Genomic DNA, 19,808 nt, shown 5'->3' with positions numbered 1-19,808 from the left:
CACCCAGATAAGCCCAGAGGGGCTTTATGCTCAGGTTGTTAAAGCTTACTCTCTTTTTCAGGTTCATCTCATTTTGTGTGTGAGAGAGAGAAGATGAGACAAGTACAGAAAAAAGCTTGTACAGGATTTCCTGGTGAAATGATTCAAAGGAAGCAAAACTCATCATGAGTTAGTGATGATTAAGGGGACTAAAATCACAAACTTCCTATGTGTTCAGGATATCTACTCATATTGACAACTGAATACCTGAAGCTTTGATACCCTCCTCCTGGAAAGGAGAATTAAAAAAAAATAGTAATAAAAATAAAAAGGAAGAAAAAAGAGGAAAGGTAATTCATTACAAGATCAGTATCCTTTCCTATGTGAATATTTCCCAGCATTGTTAACTAAATCTAAGTTAATAAAAATATGCCAGAAAATGATTACTTAATAGCAAATTTATCGTCTTGGTCACAGGAATGCTACACTGCATTTTCTTTTATAAAATGTGTGTGTGTGTGTGTGTGTGTGTGTGTGTGTGTGTGTGTGTGGTGCACAGCAACAGATTTTGTGCCAAACTGAGAAATGTTAAATTTAGCTTGCAGTAAATAGCATGTCTAGCTAATACAGCTGGAACCCATCTTGGAAAGGGAAAAAAAAAAACAATCCCCATTATGCATGAAAACGAAATATCAAAATCGCTTTAACTCTTCCTGCTTATTAACTTCTATGGTTAGGGCATAGCAGCTGAAACAAAACAAAAGAGAAATTTTTTTTCCAGGTGTATTTGTGAGGTGGCTCCGTGCTGGGGAGGGCCGGTGCAATAGATGAATAAATAGCCGAATAAATGAAGAGATGCTCTCCCGGAGTGCGGCCGCTGTCCGCGGTGCTGGAGGCGCGCGGAGGGGCGGGGCGCGGCGCGCAGGGGGCGCGGCGGGCGCGCTCCCGCCGGGGCCGGTTCCGCGCAGGCGCCGCCGCCGCCGCCTCGCCGGGAGCGCCGCCCGCCCGTTGAGTGCGAGGAGCGCGGGCGAGCGCGTGCGAGGGCAGGGCAGGACCGGACCGCGCCGGGCCGGGCCGGGCGGCGGGAGCGCAGCGGGCACCGCCGGCACCCTCATCCCGCTCAGCGCCGGAGCCGCCAGCAGCGCCGGCAGCAGCAGCTCCTCGGACAGCGGCTTCTCCCACGCCCGCCGCGGGGCTCTTCTCGTTCCTTCTCTCCCGTGGTTCGCTTGCTCCCGCCGGCCGCTCGTCCGGAGCGCACGGGATCTAATTTGCTGACGAGCGCGCTCCGCGGAGGAGAAGGAGGAGGAGGAGGAGGAAGAAGAAGAAAGGGCTGTTTCCGTGGCTTTGTGGATGCTCTACTTTTCCTGGAAATGCAAAAGATTATGCATATTTCTGTCTTCCTGGCTCCTGTGTTGTGGGGACTGATCTGGGGGGTCAATTCTAACAGCATACAGATCGGTAGGTGCCCGCATTTGGGGGGACCCCGCTCTCCTCCCGGCGGATCTGCCGATCCCTCATCCCCGCCGCTGTCACTCGGGCATTCCTGTCATGTCGCCGCGCTCCCAGTCCCACCGCGGTGCCCGCCGCGCGCCAGCGAGGTCCCCTCGCCTTTTCCCTGGCCGCAGCGCCGGGCCCCCGCGCCCCCCGACACGGGACGGAGCCGCTCCGGCAGCGGCGCCCTCCGGCACCCGCGCCCAGCCCAGCCCCGCGGCGGGCAGAGACCTGGCCCCGGCGCCGCTCCGCCGGTGCTCCCGCCCGCCTGACGCGTGTGTGTTTCCCTGCAGGGGGGCTGTTCCCGAGGGGCGCCGATCAGGAGTACAGCGCGTTTCGGGTAGGGATGGTTCAGTATTCCACCTCGGAGTTCAGGCTGACTCCCCACATCGACAACCTGGAGGTGGCCAACAGCTTCGCCGTCACTAACGCCTGTGAGTAGCGGGCGCTGCCAGCCTGCCGTGGCGGCGGGGGCGGGGCGGCTGCGAGCGGTGCGGCGGGGGTGTGTGTGTGTGCGGGGGTGTGCGGGGTACTGTGTGTCTGTGTGTGTGTGCGGGGTACGTGTGTGTGCGGGGGTGTGTGCGGGGCGCGGCGCCGGGGGGAGCCGCCCCGCCGCCGAGCAGGTGCGGGAGCGCCCGGCCCCGTGCGAACGGGGCGCGGGGTCTCCGTGTGCCCCCACAGCCCTCCGGGAGGTGTAAAATGGTTCCCGGCGGCTCCCCCCGCGCGTTATGTAAGGCTGCGCGGCCCCGGGGCTGCCCGCAGCGCTCCCCCGCCGCCCCAGGGCTGCCCGCGGGTCGCGGCGCACCTCGCTACCGGCGTGGGCAGACCGGGGCCCCCTCAGGCCAGCAGCCGAGGGGTGCGGAGCGGGCGGCGGGGGGCGATCAGCCATTTTACGCCGCGCGGTGCTGCGTGCTCCATCTCTCCATCTCGCTGCCCGCTCGCCCCCCGCACGCAGCGCTCGTGGGCGGCCGCTCTCGCCGCCCGCTCTGCCTCGCCGGGAGCCCGCCGCCCCCGCGGTTCTCCTGGCGGGGCCGTGCCCGGCTCCGCCCTCGGCTCGGCGGGGCCCGCCGCACGCGTGCCGCGGGGCGCGGAGCACATGCGTTGCGTTACGGCCGGAAGGAGGGGCGGGGAAGCGCGAAGAGAGGAGCCCCGCGGCCGTGCGCGCTTCTGCCGCCTGTGCTCGGCCCGGCCGGTGCCGTGTGCCCCGCGGAGCGGCGGGGCCAGCCGGGCGGAGAGCACGGCCAGGGGCGGCTGGCACTGCCCGTGCCGGGGTGAGAGCGGGGAGCCGCGGCCGGCGTTCCCGGGGCGGTGAGGCGTGCCCGCCTCTGCCCCGCTGCCCTCCCTGCCGCCCGTGCCCGGTTCAGGCGAACCGGGGGTCCCCGCAGCGGCGCGGGCGGCAGCGAGCGGGGAGCGCGCTCGGTGCCGTGCCGGCCGCTCCCGCCAAGCGCTGCGCTCCCTCCAGGCGTTTTCCCGTCCCTCCTGGGAAACAGATGTAAGGGACACCGAATCTGGAGGTTAGCTGTCAGCGGGAGCAGTTTCCCTCCATTGGAGACCTTTCTTTATTTCCTCCCCCGTTCAGCTACCCTGTGCGGTGGTGCTGAAGAGAGGCGGCTTGGCACAGAGGCTGGGATAGGTGGTGCAAGAGCTCAACGCAAGTGGCATGTGGGAGGGTAGGAGAATATAGCATCCGTAGCTGAAGGCAAAAAAAGGTCAGAGCATGTAATCAGCCACAGTAATGCTAAATTGTTAATATTTGCAAATAGCTTGGATAGATCTTCCTTTCTTAGATAATGGGGGTTTGTATCAACCAGAACCACACGTGGTCAGTATTTGCAGATTATGTTACTTGGACTGTTGATAAAGCAAGTGTAGCAGTTATGTGGCATTCTGCAAAAATGTGACAATGTGTTCCTCAAATCTGTGAAGCTAACAAAACCCTGAAAATGGGTTTTACAAAACACCATATTTTTCCTACTAGCAGTAGAGACGAGCACAGACACCCTGTCTTTCAGAAATTAAAGGTTACATATTTTTCTCCAAGACCCTCAAGTGCTTTTGACTAGCATTTGTGTGCATATATTAGCCTTGTTCTTGTGTCTCTTGGAAAACTTTTAAAATACTCAGATGCTGTGTGTAAACTGTAGACTGCAGTGATGGACTTCGAGGCTTCCAGCAGAAGGGAGATGGATGCCATCCATGTGTTGGATTTTCTTTTGTCTGAACATTACACCAGGCTTCAATTTTCAAGCAGTTTGAAGAGCTCCAAATTAAGACATAAAATTGTACTTGTTTATTCATCACCTCAGTTACCACTGATGTTGTAGTCAAGTTGTCTTGTGTATAGTATTTAACTGACTAGTGAAGCATGTGCTAAAAATATGTATAGTATCCCCTCAATTACCTTCCCAGAAGGGTTTTTCTTGGAGAACAAGGAGTTCCGAAGACAGATATTTGGTGTACAAGAAATAGAATTTAGGAGCTGATTGTAGAGCACTGCATGCAAAATGGTTAAGAAGAATCCATCTCTTTTTGTCCCCTCTCTACTGGTTCTCATTTGAAATAGTGAACGTACTGCGGTTGGTTATGTTAGGGTTTTTTTTTGGGTGGGAATGTGTTGTTTTGTTTTTTTTTTTATTTCTGGAAGAGTGTTCAAAGAACATGTGCTCAAAACCAGCACTATGAAACAATGCAGGTGTAAAAGAAGGTCACAGAAATGTAGGATAATACGAATCTGAAAATACTTCAGTATTTACCTGGGTGTTTCACTCCAACAAGGCAATTGTCCTGCACAGAAATGTAGTGGAGGCTTATACCATCATAGAAATTATGACCTTTTTCTGCTCCAAATTTGCCACCGAAATATTTTGGCTCTTGATTTAAACTCCTGAGCCAGCTGTGATTCAGGCTGCAGAAGCTCTAGCTGGTGTGGCAGAGGTGGGGTACAGCCCTGCCCACTGGTCCTGACCTGGCACCTGCAGGTGGCAGCTGGCAGTGCCCGTGGTCCCCTGTGCCACCCCACCTGGGCTCAGCCTGCCTCCCTCCCACTCCTGGTATCCTCAGGGCAACAGCACATTACTCCATCTACTTTAAAAACAAACAAGCAAATAAAAAGCCCACTGCAAAGATATGTAAAAGTATTCAAACTAATTTTCAGCGCTTGCTCAGAGTTTGTTGATGGAGCAAATGGTTTTTAGATGAACTGATGTTGCTGGTACTACTTTTAAGTTAGGTTCCTAAACTTCAGAAAGGAGGAGATGGCCCTGTATCCCTGAGGAATATTCCAAGCAGTGATACTACTCAGTCATTTAAAGGTGGCCAAAAATGGGTGTAGAAGTGGGGTGGACACTGTGAGTAGGTAGCCTTAACTCATGTAATGACTTGCACTTCAGTGGGAATTTTACCTCAACACCATGAGATCATGCCATAATGAACATGTTGCATGACAGCAAATTGGGCCCCATTTCTACAGGGTTTGACCAAGATGGACAGGCCACCTTCACGTAACCTGAGAAAGGAACACAACTCAATTATATTCAAAAAGTAGCCAAAAAAAATAGTCACTGTAGTTTGTTGGACTTGCATCTCTGCAGAGCTGTGTTGACATGTCAGTGGGAGTAGCTGTTAGAATCTAATTGCAGTTTGACACTTAGTAAGTCAGCATCACTAGGAAGCCCGGTGGTGCGAGATGGTGCATGTTTTTTTTCAGAGTAATGGCACAATTAAGAGCAGTGTTTACTGCCATGACTGCAGTTGTAGCTTTCAGGGGAAATAGACTGGGCTTAGGACTCTGTGAGAATTCTTGGTTCATTCTAACAGAACCTTCTTGGTTCTGTTTGTTTGGTGTAACAGCTGGAGCAGAGGTACAGCACTGGAGGTGATTCACAGGTCAGAATGGTACATATCCAAACCACTGGAGCATATCCAGACCACTGGACTTCATTGTCCTTCAGCACAGTGTAATTGAATCTAGTCTAATTGAGGGAGTGTTGACTATCAGAGATACCAGATTTTTTAAAAGTTTTTAATTCCATCAAGACAAGAAAGAAGGAAAGTGATGAAGATTAGACCCTTTCCTTTTAAATCTGCCTCCCAACAGCTTCAGGGGTAGTTGTATTGTGTTCTCACATATATTAGAATTGAGAGGATATTGGAGTCACTTAAAGAGAGGTTTCCTATGGGGTGCTATAAAACTGCCATTATGATAACAAGTTTTTTGTATGGTAGTTTGAGCACAGAGGTAATATATGTACAATCTTGGATGTTTAATCCTGCTGGCTCACGAGTCAGTGTTGAGCTTTGCTGTTTTAAATCAAGTCTTACAGCTCTGCAGGGATCACTGCACCATGACATTGTGACAAGGGGATGCTGATTCATGCATAAACCTTAGATCCTTTCATTATATCTTCAACCAGCAGATTTGAAAACCCATGAATATCTGGCATGTTGCAACTTGAGAGTCATGGCAAAGGTTTCCTCAACCATTTTGGAATATAATGCTAAAGCTTTCATTCTTAAAGAAATAGCATTGAGAATAATGCTGTCAAGATCTTAAAGAAAAAACAAAAATAAATATCCTTTAATGGGGAGGATGGAAAAAATTTAGACATGTATATTCGAATTAAAGTTACTGTGGACCAAGCCTAAATGTATTTCGCGATAAATTATTAGACCTGATTTTAAGGAAAGGAGGGATTTATTAGCTGCTTGTGTTTCAGTTAATTTGTATTCTAGTTCCTTCTCATTTCCTTTTCACTAGAAGACATTTCTCAGGCTCAGTGAGCAGATGTGAAATAGGTTCTGTGCCTCCGTGTAATTAAAATGGTAAGGATCAGATGAGTTTCTGCAGTAAAAAAGATAGAATAAAACCAGGATGTAGCCTCCTGTGATTTTGCTTCTCTCAAAACATTTCTCCTCTCGAAATTGATCTCTGTAGCAAACTTTAAACATTCTTCTACTCCTGAGAGTTCTTCATAAAGAAACCTGGGGTATTTATTATGTGACAGTGCTGTCCCTGCTGTGCATCTTTGTCAAAGATCTCACAGACCATTTTCACACAAAGATCTCATAGACCATTTTCACTATGATCCAGCTATGATCCAGAATGTGGAGAGATACAAACCCAACAGTTTTCTCTTGCCTGCTTGACTTTCCAAAGTCTTATTATGTGATTATTGCAATAATTTTATCCATAATATCTGAAATAATTTACCGTGCAGTTTTGAATACAGTACAAATATATATTTTACTCCTACGAATCTGAATGTGAGTTATGTTTAATAGTACTTTGTGAGTAGTTTGGCAATCAAGCCTTAAATATGCCAATCAAACTTGCAAATAAACCAACATTATCAGTCAATCTCTTCAATACATGTGTTTATATGTAATTTTATTAATATAGATGAAAATGTATTAATTTTTATTCTGTTTTTGCTAATGAAAATTTTAATTTATACTGACTTTCATAGGTGTGATTGACTGCACAGAGTTGGGGAGGTACTTCACTCCTTGTATACATAAGACTTCCTTTACTATCCTGCATGTTTTATGTACCCAAACCAAGCAGCACTGCACTGAGTGGTGCTCTTACTGCTGGTTTCAAAAGTTCTTTTCTTCAAGCTTCTCATAATTAAAATACTTTTGAGAATTAAGAGATATTTAGCAGATAAATGATTCCTTTTGACCAGTCAATAATTACTAGGAAAGTATATAATACCTGGGAATGTATTAATTTGAAAGTGCATTAAACAGGTAAAGATTATTCTATTATCATTATTTTGAAAATTCAGATGGCATAATTGATCTGGCATCTTCTGTGAAAACATGATTAAATTATTAAAAACTATTTTATTAAGGAAAATATAATTTTAAATTATTAATTGAATTTAAAATCCCAAATACTGATAGGACTAATTTTCAGGAAACTAAAAAGAGGACTGAACCCACAGTAAACATAAATTTGTATATGTACATATATAGATACCCATGCATGTGTGTATACACACATGTATATGTAAGTGTACACACATATATATTTAAAAGAGTGAACAGCAGTTTGTTTTGAATGTCAGATAAATCAAAAGCAGGTCATTGGTTAAACTCTACAATCTATTTTCTGAAGAGGATTATCTGACAGCACTTACTAGTAAGCTAATATATCTAAGTCATGTTCCCGTGCCTGTGAGCCAGGTGCATGAATTCAAAATTTTGTATATTGAAGGCTCATGCCCATTCTGGAAACAATGTTACAATAACTCAAGCCAAAGAATGTCGGGTCAGACTGAAAATAACACTGAAAACATACCCAAATAGCTAAAAAATGCTGTTGCATAGATTAAACTCTCTCTGTATATATATATGTGAATGGGTTTTTTATCTGACAGTTAACTGAAACTTCTCTTTCTGAAATGAACAAGAGATATGTTCCATTATTTTTTAACTGATCATTACATTTATCAGAACATGAATACAGTGGCATATGCTTTTAGAAGACTCTGGACAAGGACTTAATTCTTTTTGCCAAGTAGGTTTCTGAAGAGGTTTAGGGCAGAAGTCTGTATGTTTTTATACAAAATATATAGGTTTGTGGAGCATCATGGTTATTTTGTCTTGAAACCTTAATGTTTTCTTTTGATAAGTTCATAAAAAGAATTTGCATTGACTACAAATGCATATGAAGTGCAACCTTGTTAAAACTGAAATTTAAATTAGTAAATAATAATGAATTTTGTATGGATAAGTAATAAAGAGTAAATAAAATCGTCAGATAAACAAAGTGAAGGCATACTGTGAACCAGCTCAGCAGTAAGGAGTGCAAGCAGGTTTTAAATAACCACATGTTGAACAAATTTGTACTGAACCTTCTAAAATCAATAACTGTGCTTAAAATACAGCTGTTGTCTTTAATTTGGATGCACTTACAGAGTGGTATAGATGTCTTTTGAAATAATGTTGGTTGTTTTTTTTATCTATCTGTATATAGGACCACCACAGAACAAATTTTACTTTCTAATGCAGCGCTGTTGTGCCTCCTTGCTTAACAATTATTCCACTACAGATCTTTGATTGTTTTCTTCTTTTTTAAAATTATTTTAACAAAGGTTCTCAAATCACTCAGTTTATGGGGAGTTTACCTTTCTCCCCCTCAAAGTCCCCATTTGGGCAATGAATATAAAGCATTAACATTCCTGTCCTGAACTGATTTAATGTACAGATACCTAATGAATTTTCTGATGGCTAGTCACTTTATGAAAGTATGAAAAAAAATTTACAAGACATAGATATTCACAGTGATTCTGTGAATCAGATCAGCAAGGTGTTGTTCAGCTCCAGCCATTACTATCTCCTACCACCTGCTCCCAAACCTGACTCAGAGAAATGAATGGGATTTTTTTGAGGGTTGAAATGTACAGTTCAACTAAAGGTGACAGACTCAAGCTAAAGTCTAATTTCAACTCTAAGCTACTGTTTTATTAGTTATCAGAAGAAAAATATTCAGGTCTGTATTAATTACCTAGAGAAAGTGTGGTTGATTTGTATATTTGGGATGCTGGATATGTAATTGTATTGCCCGGCACTTCAGTTAGTCCATGAACAACTTAGTGGGCTTTATTGCACATGGAAGTAGCATCTTCATTACTTACATATGAAGATGCTACTTCATACATAAGTATGAACATACATGCTAAATATGTTTGCATTTCACTGTTAGCAAAAAAAAAAAAAAAAAAAAAGAATATTTTGCCATTTGTATTTTTAAATGGGCATATTTTTCCCCTAGGGTTCTTCCAGTGAACAAGAGTAGGGCAAAATTCTGCAAAATATTCAAATGCCCTGACTCATAAATGCGTAGTCATACAACTGCTAGAAGAGTTTCAAAGCTCAATAAGGAACAGAGACTGATTTTATAATATGTTCAAAATAGGTACATGAACATGAATAGATATATGAACATATTTTCTATACTATATCACCTATTCAGTTTAATCTCAAGTTCAGGTAATTTTAGAAAAATATTGGAAAAACCATAATTGATTTCATTTTGCATTTTTTTTCAGGCAGCTGTGATTAAGGCTGTCATACCACTGTAATTTCTACTCAGTGTAAAGGAGTTCAGAAGTTTGCCAACATGGCTTGGACTGGAAAAAATGCCTCTGTTTCTTACAAATGGTGTGAACAGATTTTCTTTCACACTTTGAAGATGACAGCAAATTATTTCTAAGCGCATGGTATGATAGAAAGTTTAAATAGCAATCTGATAGGTAATGCAGAGATTTTTCTCATCTGTATGTGGAAGACTGTTTTGGGGGCTCATGTCAGCAACAGGGCAAGAGAGCTCAGCAGAGCAGCTTTGCACCTGCTTTGCAGCATGGAAAAGGGATTTGTTTTCTTTGGTTTTTTGCCTTTTATGGATGTATTTGGAAGTTGTAGGATTCTGGTTTAGATCCATAAAATTAAAATGCTAATATGCTTTACCATTTCATGTAATGTGGATCTAAATTATTTGAATGTGTTTTATTTCCTTGTGTATGTGTAAACTATCTCAGAATGTCTGCAAATGTATGCTGATGAAATAGACTGTACAGCTCTGAACAAGTCAGATTAATTTGTTCAATAATCTCATAAATCTTTGAAATTGAGGTTGTTGAGGGATAGTTTGCTGAAAATGTTTTTTCCTGATACTAGTTGTGAGGGTTTTTTTGACAAAATATCTTCCAAGACAAAATGCTGATTTATATTTTTTTTTATTTTCCCCTCTGTGAAAGTCGCAAATTCCATTACACTGTGCTATTACAGTCTCAGAGGGGGTTCTTTGTACAAATGTGAGTTCTGGCAAGCAGCAAAATGTTCCTGCATGACTGTTCCTTGGGCAGAGACCTACTGATATTTGAGAATTTATTCCAATGTAATATTTGTAAAGCAGGGTAAATTATTTCCATGGTTAGTGCATACCAGGCATGTGCTTGAATAAATTACATCAATGCTACTTATAGCAAGAATGGAATTGATCCACAGTGGAATTACAGGGAGTGGTTAGAAGAATCATACAGGATGTAACTTCATTGTTTTGTTTCTCTTGTCCATGTCAGGCAGAAGACCTGAATTTTAAACCTTTGTCTTTCATTTTCAAGTTGAATGCCCTTAGCACTAGTTTTGATGCCAGAATCCCTCACTGTCTCTTAATCTTCTTCCTTTTTCCTGCTTCAATTAATTTTTGTTAAAAACACCTTAATCCTATATTTTGCCTGATTCAGGAAGGAAAAAATAACTTCAAGCTTTTGGAAGTAGGAAGACAATTTATTGCCCTTTGTTGTCATGATAAAGCATAGAGGAAAAAAACCTGTTAGGAAAATTCAGATATAATAATTTAAACAATTGCTCAGCCAACAAATATTAATGGGCCAGACTTATACACAGCTTTGAAATTTTGAGGCCATTTTAACTGAATAGTTGGAAATTTAATCATATAATTTTATTTTTTTTAAGGACTAGATGGATTTGAGGGACCAGGAAGATGAGAGTATGAGTCACTATATATTATATGTGGCAGTATAAGTGGGGTTTTAATTTCACTCACAGCTTTACATCTGCTCCATCTGAAGGTGCTTTCATTTGGTGAGAGTGGGACATGCTGAAATTCTGCAGAGTCGTGACTGAAAAGTCATTCAGTGCTTTTACCCACTAATTGGATTTGTTGATGTATTCAGCAACCTGATCCAGTGATCTGGAGTCCAGACCAATAAGATCAGGCTTATTTCACCCAACTAAACAAATGCTCAAACTTCTGCTTATGGCAGTAGGAATACAACCAGATTAAAAAAAATTAAATTACTTACTTTTTCTATATAAATGTCGAAAATTAATTTGGTTCTTTTGTGTATGGAAAGAGACAGGGATTAAACAATTCCTTAAAAAGGGCAATAATGTTTGAGCACCTATCTGACCTACAAAATATTTTTTGCAAACTTTCTGGCTCATATAAGATCCCATGTTTTTTTGATTGGGGTTTCTTACTTATTTTACACTTTCCTTAAGTTCTTTGTCAGGTTTCAGTATGGAAATCTAATTTAGAAAAATTATTAGACCTCTCCAACTCAGTTTAAATATGTTAATAGAACTGTTAGCTAAAAATAGAAGAGTTTGGCCTATTCTTGTGTAGGTGAAGGAAAAAACAGAATGCTTAATACTGTCCTTTTTTTTTTTTTTTTTTTGCATTTGATCTTGGACATTATTATTATAGAAATCTGTGAATAAACTTGAAATTTTAATTTTCTCTTAACTCCTTTTTTTTACTTGTCATAAAATGTGTTTTACCTTGACTTTGTAAAGCCAAGTAACATACTTCTGCTGTAGAAGTAAGCAAGCATCTATGGGCTGCAAGTACTGATTTTGTTAGCAAGAGGAGCACTTAGTGTTTCTTTGGGCTTATCTCCTTACTCCTATTTCAATATGATAAAACCAGAATATATTCTTCAAGGTGTCCATTTGTGGAGGACACTTCTAATTCTAATGCAGTTAAAATTCCTCATGACCAAGTTTGTGATATTCATGCTATCTTGTATGACCTCAAGGGGCAGCTCCAGAAAATGGGAGTGTCAAAAGTTCTGTGGCACTTCTGGCAGCCTGTGAAGGTCCTTCAGGTAGTCCAGTGTTTGAAATGGTGCTTGGATCGTGTACTTTGTAACATCAGTAATTTCCTCAGTTTCATAAGAAAAGAGCAAGTCTGTAAACACCCAAATGACTTTCAGGAACTCTGACATTTTTGTAAGAACTGTTGCAATTAATTGGTTTTTGTAGAGGAAAGCACAGATCATATTAAGTCATGACTTTGACTTTCCAAATAAATACAGGTTCAAGGATGGTATATGCCTGTTCCAACACACTGAAGGACCTCCAGCATTATTACATCTAGTTTTGTTCTTCTGGGGATACAAAAAAGATTACTTCAAGATTTTTGTTTGCCCTTCTGTATGGAAGTGTTTCTGACTTCCTGCTGAACCTGTGAATACAGTGGTTCTGTCAATGTTGTGACTTCTAGTGTTACTTTTTATTTTCTGGTACACACAATCCTGATTTCTTGTGCCATTGTTTCTGGCGTTATCTTGTATTCCAGGAACTTGCAGTGTTCAATTTTTGCCGTATTTCATTGTTACATGACATCTTGAGGTGTGTATGTTGCAATACATAGGAGCCATTTTAAAAACTAAGTATCAGCTGCCTTAAAAACCAAACTTGTTAGGAAAAATGTTCACTTGGCTTGTTCCTCTCTTCATATTGGTGATAAATTCAACAATGTAGATTTATTTCATTCTGAAGTTTTTTTTATTTCTTCTTTTGTTTGTTCAGTGGGGTTTTTCCTTCTGTCCTCATAGTGCTTAAAACAATTGTCCAAAACTAGTGTTGCTGCTACTGGATTATTAAAAAAACTGTGAAAATAATTGTGTGATTATTAACTGTGACACATTGGTGGTTTCATAGCAAGATATTTGTGCCTTTAAATTTGCCTTATTTAGTAAATGTCCTTTGAAACTTCCCAAGGAAGCTAGCAATATTCACATGGTTAACTTAGTTATATCACTACAGATTGCTTAGCCACTCCTGTCTTGTGCACTGCAGTTGAACAGTACTTGCTTTTCATCTAATTTTTTCCCCTTCAAGAAAAAAATCTGCCTTATTTTTCTGTAGGGTTCTTTTTTCCTTCTTTCATTTTTTTCCAACTAGCTAAATGCACCAAAAGTAGCTTTTTCAGGAGCCCTAGTCTATCTCATGAGGGTTGTCTTCTGATTTCAAGGTTTGATTTTAAGAACTCCTTGCTCAGTGACTGATCTACTTAGGATACAGATCCATTGGGTGAGAGGTGTAAAGTGGGGGTTTTGTTTGTTTTTCTGAATGCTTGAAATTGTAGAACTCAAGACATCTTATCCTGTTACAAAGCAGTTTTTTAACTGTGTGTGGCAGACCAAAAGAGAGACTTTTGACAGGCCAGAAGAGGTGTGCCTCACTAGTTGATATGTTGAAGGAGAGTTTTGACCAAAGAAATCTCATACTGTTCAGATTTGTCCTATACATCCTTCTAGACTTTTAAGATGGGGCAGATGTGCGTGTTTCAATTTATGTTACTTCTGGGGTTTCTGTTAATTTCTCATTCTGTAGTCCTCGGAGGTTTTACATACTTTGGCTGCAGGTTTGACATACATGCTAGCTGTGGTGAATCTCTAGTTCTTTTCCATACAGCATGCCAGGACTGACCAGTTCCCCAAGTGGTTTGGAAACTGTGGTGTGTAACACTGTCATGTTCCACATGTCAGTGGGAACATTCAAGAGTCCAGGTATAGGTCAAAGATGGAAGCATCTGCGTGTCCCAGTTTCAGGGTGTGAATCAGTTGCCTCTCAGTGAAATTGGCAACAGCACCTAAAGGAACAGATACCAAGCCAGTCTAAGTGACAGAAAGCTCCTGGTAGAAGCTTCCAATTGAAAGGAGCAAAGTTGAATCTGCTCCTCTCTCTCCTGGGGTGACCGACAGCAGCTCTGAGGCAGAGGAAGTGGGGTTACTGACCAGAAGCCTCTTTCTGAGCTGTAATGGTTGAAGCAGTCTGGTTGTAATGGTGCTTTGAGTGCTGTGCTGATCTCCCACCTTGAAGTTGGAGCAGTCCAGTGGTGGAGAAACAAGTGAGAGAGTCTGGGAGGTCAGAGGGTGGTGGAGAAGAGGAGCTGACTTTTTGCCTTATCTTTGCAACAGGTTTGGGCCAGGGTTAGAACAGTATTTTTAAACGTGAAAAGACAAGCAATTAGATAGTCAGGTCTCCTTTTCTCTGGAATGTATTAATCTTAGGGTTTCTCATTAGATTGAAATGCTTCATCCTAATTTGTATTCGTAGACCTGTAGTTTTGAACCTGATACTGTAGCAGAAAATATGGGTTGTTGCCTCCCTTAGGAGGAATTACAATGTAGCTTTTTTTAATTAGTTTTGTATTATGCTGGAGGTGCAGTTGGTAAGATCTGCTGGATATTTTAGGTGGATGTTAAGACTGTTTGTTTTTTAAGTTTCACTGGCTTTGTTCAACATGGTACTTGCTATTCCCGTGAGTCTAGTCACTTGTTTCTAGATTACATTCAAGGTAGGGAGTTAAATCTCTAGTGGTCTGCATATGTTTCGTTATGGCTATGTGGGTAAAGATTTCTTCTTGTTTAGCTGTCAGGAAAGCTACATTTATGGACACTTAAGATATCAGGCACTAGATTTAAAGATTAGAAACCTGTTGACAGGATGTTTTCTATGATGGATGCTGAACTTTCAATATGCTTTTCATGATGTGTCAGACAGTCTGTTTTATCCAAAGTATTTTCTGAAGGAGCTTGTTGGAAAATGAAAAAATGAATTATATTTTTAAATTTTATTTTCCTTTTGGACATCAGGTAAAATAAGATTACTTTGCTTTTTCCTGTATCATCTTTATGCAGGGAATGATTAATTCATATCATGGTTCATTTCTCTGAAAGAGGAAGTAGGAGATAGCAGTAAAGTACTTGGATTTTTTTGTCCTCCTCTTTTCTGGATTACCAAGGACAAAGAATGGAAGTTCAATTTAGGGTTAAGTTTATAAGAAAAATACGTTCTTACCACCCTTTAGAGGCACATAGTATATGCTATATACTATGCCTATTTTTCATTTCCTGTAAAAACAGGAAAGAACATTACAAGGAAAAACATGCTCACAAACAAAACAGTCTTGCCAAGGTCTGAATTATTCATACATAGGATGAAAAGTGAGCAATTGAAACCTGAAAGTCTGAATAAGAGCATGAATAACTGTTGTGCTGTGCTGTTATGTAGCAAATGAAGGCATCAAAAGATAAATTAATAGAACAGCCTTGTTCTGGTGTGCCCATACCTTTTTACAGGCAATGAAATGACAAGGATCACAAAATATTATGCAGCCCTCAGGAACAGGTTTCCTAGATTTTTTCTTCAAGATCTCTTTTCAACTGATGTAACTTGCTCTGACAGCTACTATAAGGCTGAATCCTGAAAGGTCCAGTGTACCTGAGCATGCCAGCAGTCATTCCCTGTGATTCACAGGATTTGTGCAAGCCTTCCCCCGCATCTGACTGTGGTTCATCTCATTTGTTTCTCACCCAGGTAAGTAAGAAAAACAAAATACATGGAAAATATTTGGTTTTTTTAAATTAAGAATAAACAGAGAATACATTGAAGAATTCAACAGTGAGCTTTTGATTATTAAATTACTGCAGCTGATGTCACATAGAGACTGTAGTTCTAAATCTGTGGTGATCTCAACTGGCTATCGGTGCACACAACCATTTTGTCTTCTGTGTTTCTGGATTTCCTTCCCACACAGAATGGTGTTTTTGAAGGGACAGTCAGTGCTCTGTCACCCTCCCAGATGTCAACAAGAACTCTTGTCCAGACCAGAGATGCTCTCCAGGGCTCCTGGGTCTGTTGAACACAGGTTACTCAAATTTGAATAGAATGCACAGTCCTTATTAAAAGCATACCATTAGCAGTACTAGCAGCTCTGAATGATTAATTAGAAATACATCAACTGCTTGGCCTTAAGAAACTATGAATAGTAAAAATATATAGGAATTCTGACAATTTTCCAGATGGAAATTCTGTTGAACCATTGCTTGTTCATCAAGGTAAATATTCTTCTGCAGATTATTTGAAAGCATAATGTAAGAGAAATGTTGTTGAACAGAATAGTCTAGAGTGAAGGTCTGCATACACCCCCATCCCTGTCCCTAAAATTATTCCTCCTGAGGTTCATTATATTTGAATCTTTAGCCATATATCTTCCCTCATACTGAATGTCATGGAGTTTTTCTTCCTTTGAGAAATGGTTCATTTAAATCACATCTTGTTCTAATTCGTAGTAAGCTGTAATTACATTTTTTAAAATGAATAATTTTATTTAAATCATCAGCATTATGGTTGCGTTTTCTGATAAAATGGCAGGTAGCAGGTAGTGATTCCTCTAAAATATCACCTTGATGGTATTTCTTTCAAGCTTTTAAATTATTTTCACAAATTTTTTAGCACCAAGTGAAACAAACCAAACCAAAATATGTCTCTCCAGTAAATATGTAGGTGTATACCATCCTGGGGTGACGATAATCTACCACATTTTAAGATTCAATCAACATACAGAGCACAGAGTAGCTTTTTTGTTCACCCTTTCTGGGTGGTTGAGAAAATGTGCACAGGGAGGATTTTTCAGTGACAGTTGAAGCTCATAATGAAGCTCATAATTTTCTTTAATTTCTTATTTCATGTTTTGAAACTTGGGAAGGTAGTAATTTATTAGAAGCTTCACCTATAGTCACTTTGTGACTGAAAACTAGATTATAACAGAGAGAAGAGAGCTCTTTTTCTTGCTACCATGACCTTAGACTTCCTTCTTGTAGGCAGAAGTTCCAAGCAGTTGAGTTAAAAATAGGATGTGTCAGTTTAAAAAAAAAAAAAAAAATTGTGATGTATATTGTGAAGGGATTGAGGAAATTTATTGTAACTCTTGATGTGTATTTGGAGTCGTTCAAAATAGAAGTTATTTTTAAAAGTGTAAGAAGAAATAAACAATTCAACTTGAAAATTTGTGAAGCCATTTTTCAATGGCATATAAAAGAATATTTGTTATAAAGGAGTATGTCACGGTGATTATCTGCTTAGCATGAGTTATTTCAGCTTTAAATAAACTTCGAGTATTTATTTTGCAAGTAGTCTTCTCTGACTTCTGGTAATGCCCTATAACTTGCTGTCATCTGATGGGCTTATATCCTTAGTTACCAGCTGTACCAGCACTCCAGGTTTGGATCTGTGCTGGTTAGCCACAGACAATGCTCAGGGATGGTTTAGGAAAAGTGGAGTCCAAGGCCTGTTTGCAGCAGGCAATTGGCTTTGGCCACCATGTTTCTAAGGGAAGGGTGAATGGCCTGTTTGATTGGAAGTTTCCCAGCCAGAGGCAACGATGATGGGGAATGCACAGGGACTCACCTTGTCTGCTGTATCACTCTTGTATTCACTATTTTGGGACATCAGGGACTTGCCTGGAATATTGTAGGTGGCTTCCAATCTGCCTTTTGTCCTGCTCCTGTGATTTTGCATATCCCCCCAGAAGAACAGATGATCTGTCAGAAGTGCATCCCAGGCAGGAGTGAATGGGGACATGTGTTAGGAGTGCATCAGTTTGAAATTCTTCTTTGCATAGAGAACCAGAGGGGAAAGCCTTGTCAGCATGACAGAACTGAGGACAGGCTTGAGTTCACACCGGTGTTCCAGATTTCCTGCTATCCACTCCAGGAATTAGGACTACAGAGAGCTGTCAGAAGTGTCTTTTTTACCATTCTCCTTGTATGACTTAGCCTTTGCTCTGGAATGTTTGATAATGTGAACCAATATGTTTCTACATGCATGTTTTTGCTACTGCAAAAGATGACTTCTTTTGTGCAAAAGAATATACAAAACACAAAGCAAATGTTACTGACTTGCTTTACATTTAGCCTAATTGGAGGAAATCTCCAGAGAAAGGTGTAACATTGCTTTCCTAGTAATATACTAAAATCTTTTACTCTGGTTGCAATGGTCTGTGGTTTCATGTTGCATTAATTCTCAGATTTGCTAGTTTCTAAAAAAATTGACTAAAATGAAGAAGAAAAAAATGCAGTTGCTGGGCTATCAAGAAAATTTCATGCACTTTTCTGACAGAATATTCTGAATGTACTGTGTTGTATCCTTCAGGGAAAGTGGATGCAGTTTTTCCTATGCTTTTCTGGAATTCTTATTAATATTAACTTCTAGCAATGCATTAGAGTGGCATTAGAAACCCCAGAGCCTGTTTCAGATGCTCATGCTGCCAAGTTCAATCCATGTGTAAGTTATAGACATGATAGTTTTTCTAGGAGAAAAATACATGGCTATTTTAAGAGCAGTCTTGTGTTGTTTCCTTTGCTGTGTTTTTCACCTCATGAAGCATTAACAAAAGTGAAATCTTTGATATAAGAAATTGATTGTTTTACTGGGTCTAATTTAACCCTAGAAGTGAACAGTAGTGTTTGTGTTATTCTGGAGTTCTGTTTTAACTGTCCCAGAGGTGTGTAATTCTAGTTGGGGATTTGATATGTCCCCTTAAGAAGGAAAATAAATTGGGCTGAAGAGTGGCTTTTTGTTACCAAGCTACAGTTTGAGGACTTTCTCATATCAGTCCTTCATTTACAATAGTGTTTGGTCAGTTTAAAAAGGCCTTGCAATACTTTGAAGACTGACCCTTTTTTCAAGGGTTCTACTCGGCTTTAAAAATGAACTGATTTTTGAAATGGACTTGTCTTCAAGTCTCAGTGATTCTTGAGGTATGATTTTGTGGTTCTATTTTCTGTGTGTGTTTTTTGGGTTTATTTTTTTCATTAAATTGTTCCTTTTAAATTATTTTCTGAAATATTTAGTTCACGTTATGCTCAAGCTGAACAGAATATATATGGTTTAAATATTAATCCTTAGGCAAGACAATGGAAAGGGAAATGCCTCTGCCACTCAATTTGCAGCATAGCATGAAACAGTTACAAAGGTGAAAATCCTGACTTTGAATGCAAGCTGCTATCAGTCAGATGTAAGCTGTGTATAATAATCTCCTATAAATCCCAGCATTGCAACCCATGCCATTGTAAGTCACTGTACAGAAGGCTTGCACTCTGATTGGGAATCAGTGCTTTTTCTCAAGTCCTGCTGTTCATTTCAGATTATTTAATTTTCCTCAAGGTTATCATACTCTCATCCAAAGGGAGTGTTGAAGATGGTGATAGAGAGTAACAATTCTTGTAATATTACATTTAGCCTGATGTCTTATCTGTCAATTTGAACACCATAGCCTTTTTTATAAATTATTTTTTTGCGTCAGATACTATAATATGAGATTGCTAATCGGAGATGGCTTTGTTTAGTGTCCAAAAGCCTGTAAGCAGATACTGAAAGTGATGGCTGTACATTTGGTAACTGTTGTGTTAGAGCCCCTCATCAGCTAACTAAAAACTACCTTGTACTGCAGATCATCATCTGCATTTATTTGCATGAACTTTGTGTCTGGATGTCCCTGAATGTATTGCAGGAGTATTATATTAGGCATTGCACAGCTCTGTTGTGGGTCCAGTTCTTGGCCCAAAAAGCCCAGAAATGAAGTATACGAGGAAGACTGAAGAACTTTCTTGCTCTTTTCACATACAGTGTGAAAGAGGGTTGGAGGGAGATTAAATTATTTACTCAAGGTCACAATGTTGTCTACAGCAGAGCTGGAAATGAGTCTAGATTTCCTAAGGGCTGGTCAGAAAGTA

At 40.8% G+C, this 19,808-nt stretch overlaps 1 protein-coding gene across 2 annotated transcripts in view; it reads left to right on the top strand.

The window, feature by feature from the left end:
* Nucleotides 1–988: 988 nt before the first annotated feature.
* Nucleotides 989–19,808, top strand: part of GRIA2 (glutamate ionotropic receptor AMPA type subunit 2) — an 88,281-nt gene continuing 69,461 nt past the window's right edge. For both annotated transcript variants that reach the window (NM_001076689.3, NM_001185124.2), the window contains 2 exon segments: nt 989–1,437; nt 1,764–1,904. In NM_001076689.3, coding sequence (NP_001070157.2) covers nt 1,350–1,437; nt 1,764–1,904 — 229 coding nt within the window. In that variant the 5' untranslated portion in view covers nt 989–1,349.

This window comes from Taeniopygia guttata, chromosome 4 (assembly GCF_048771995.1).
Source record: "Taeniopygia guttata chromosome 4, bTaeGut7.mat, whole genome shotgun sequence".
NCBI classification, from domain to species: domain Eukaryota; kingdom Metazoa; phylum Chordata; class Aves; order Passeriformes; family Estrildidae; genus Taeniopygia; species Taeniopygia guttata.
This window is presented reverse-complemented; position numbering and strand designations above follow the sequence as displayed.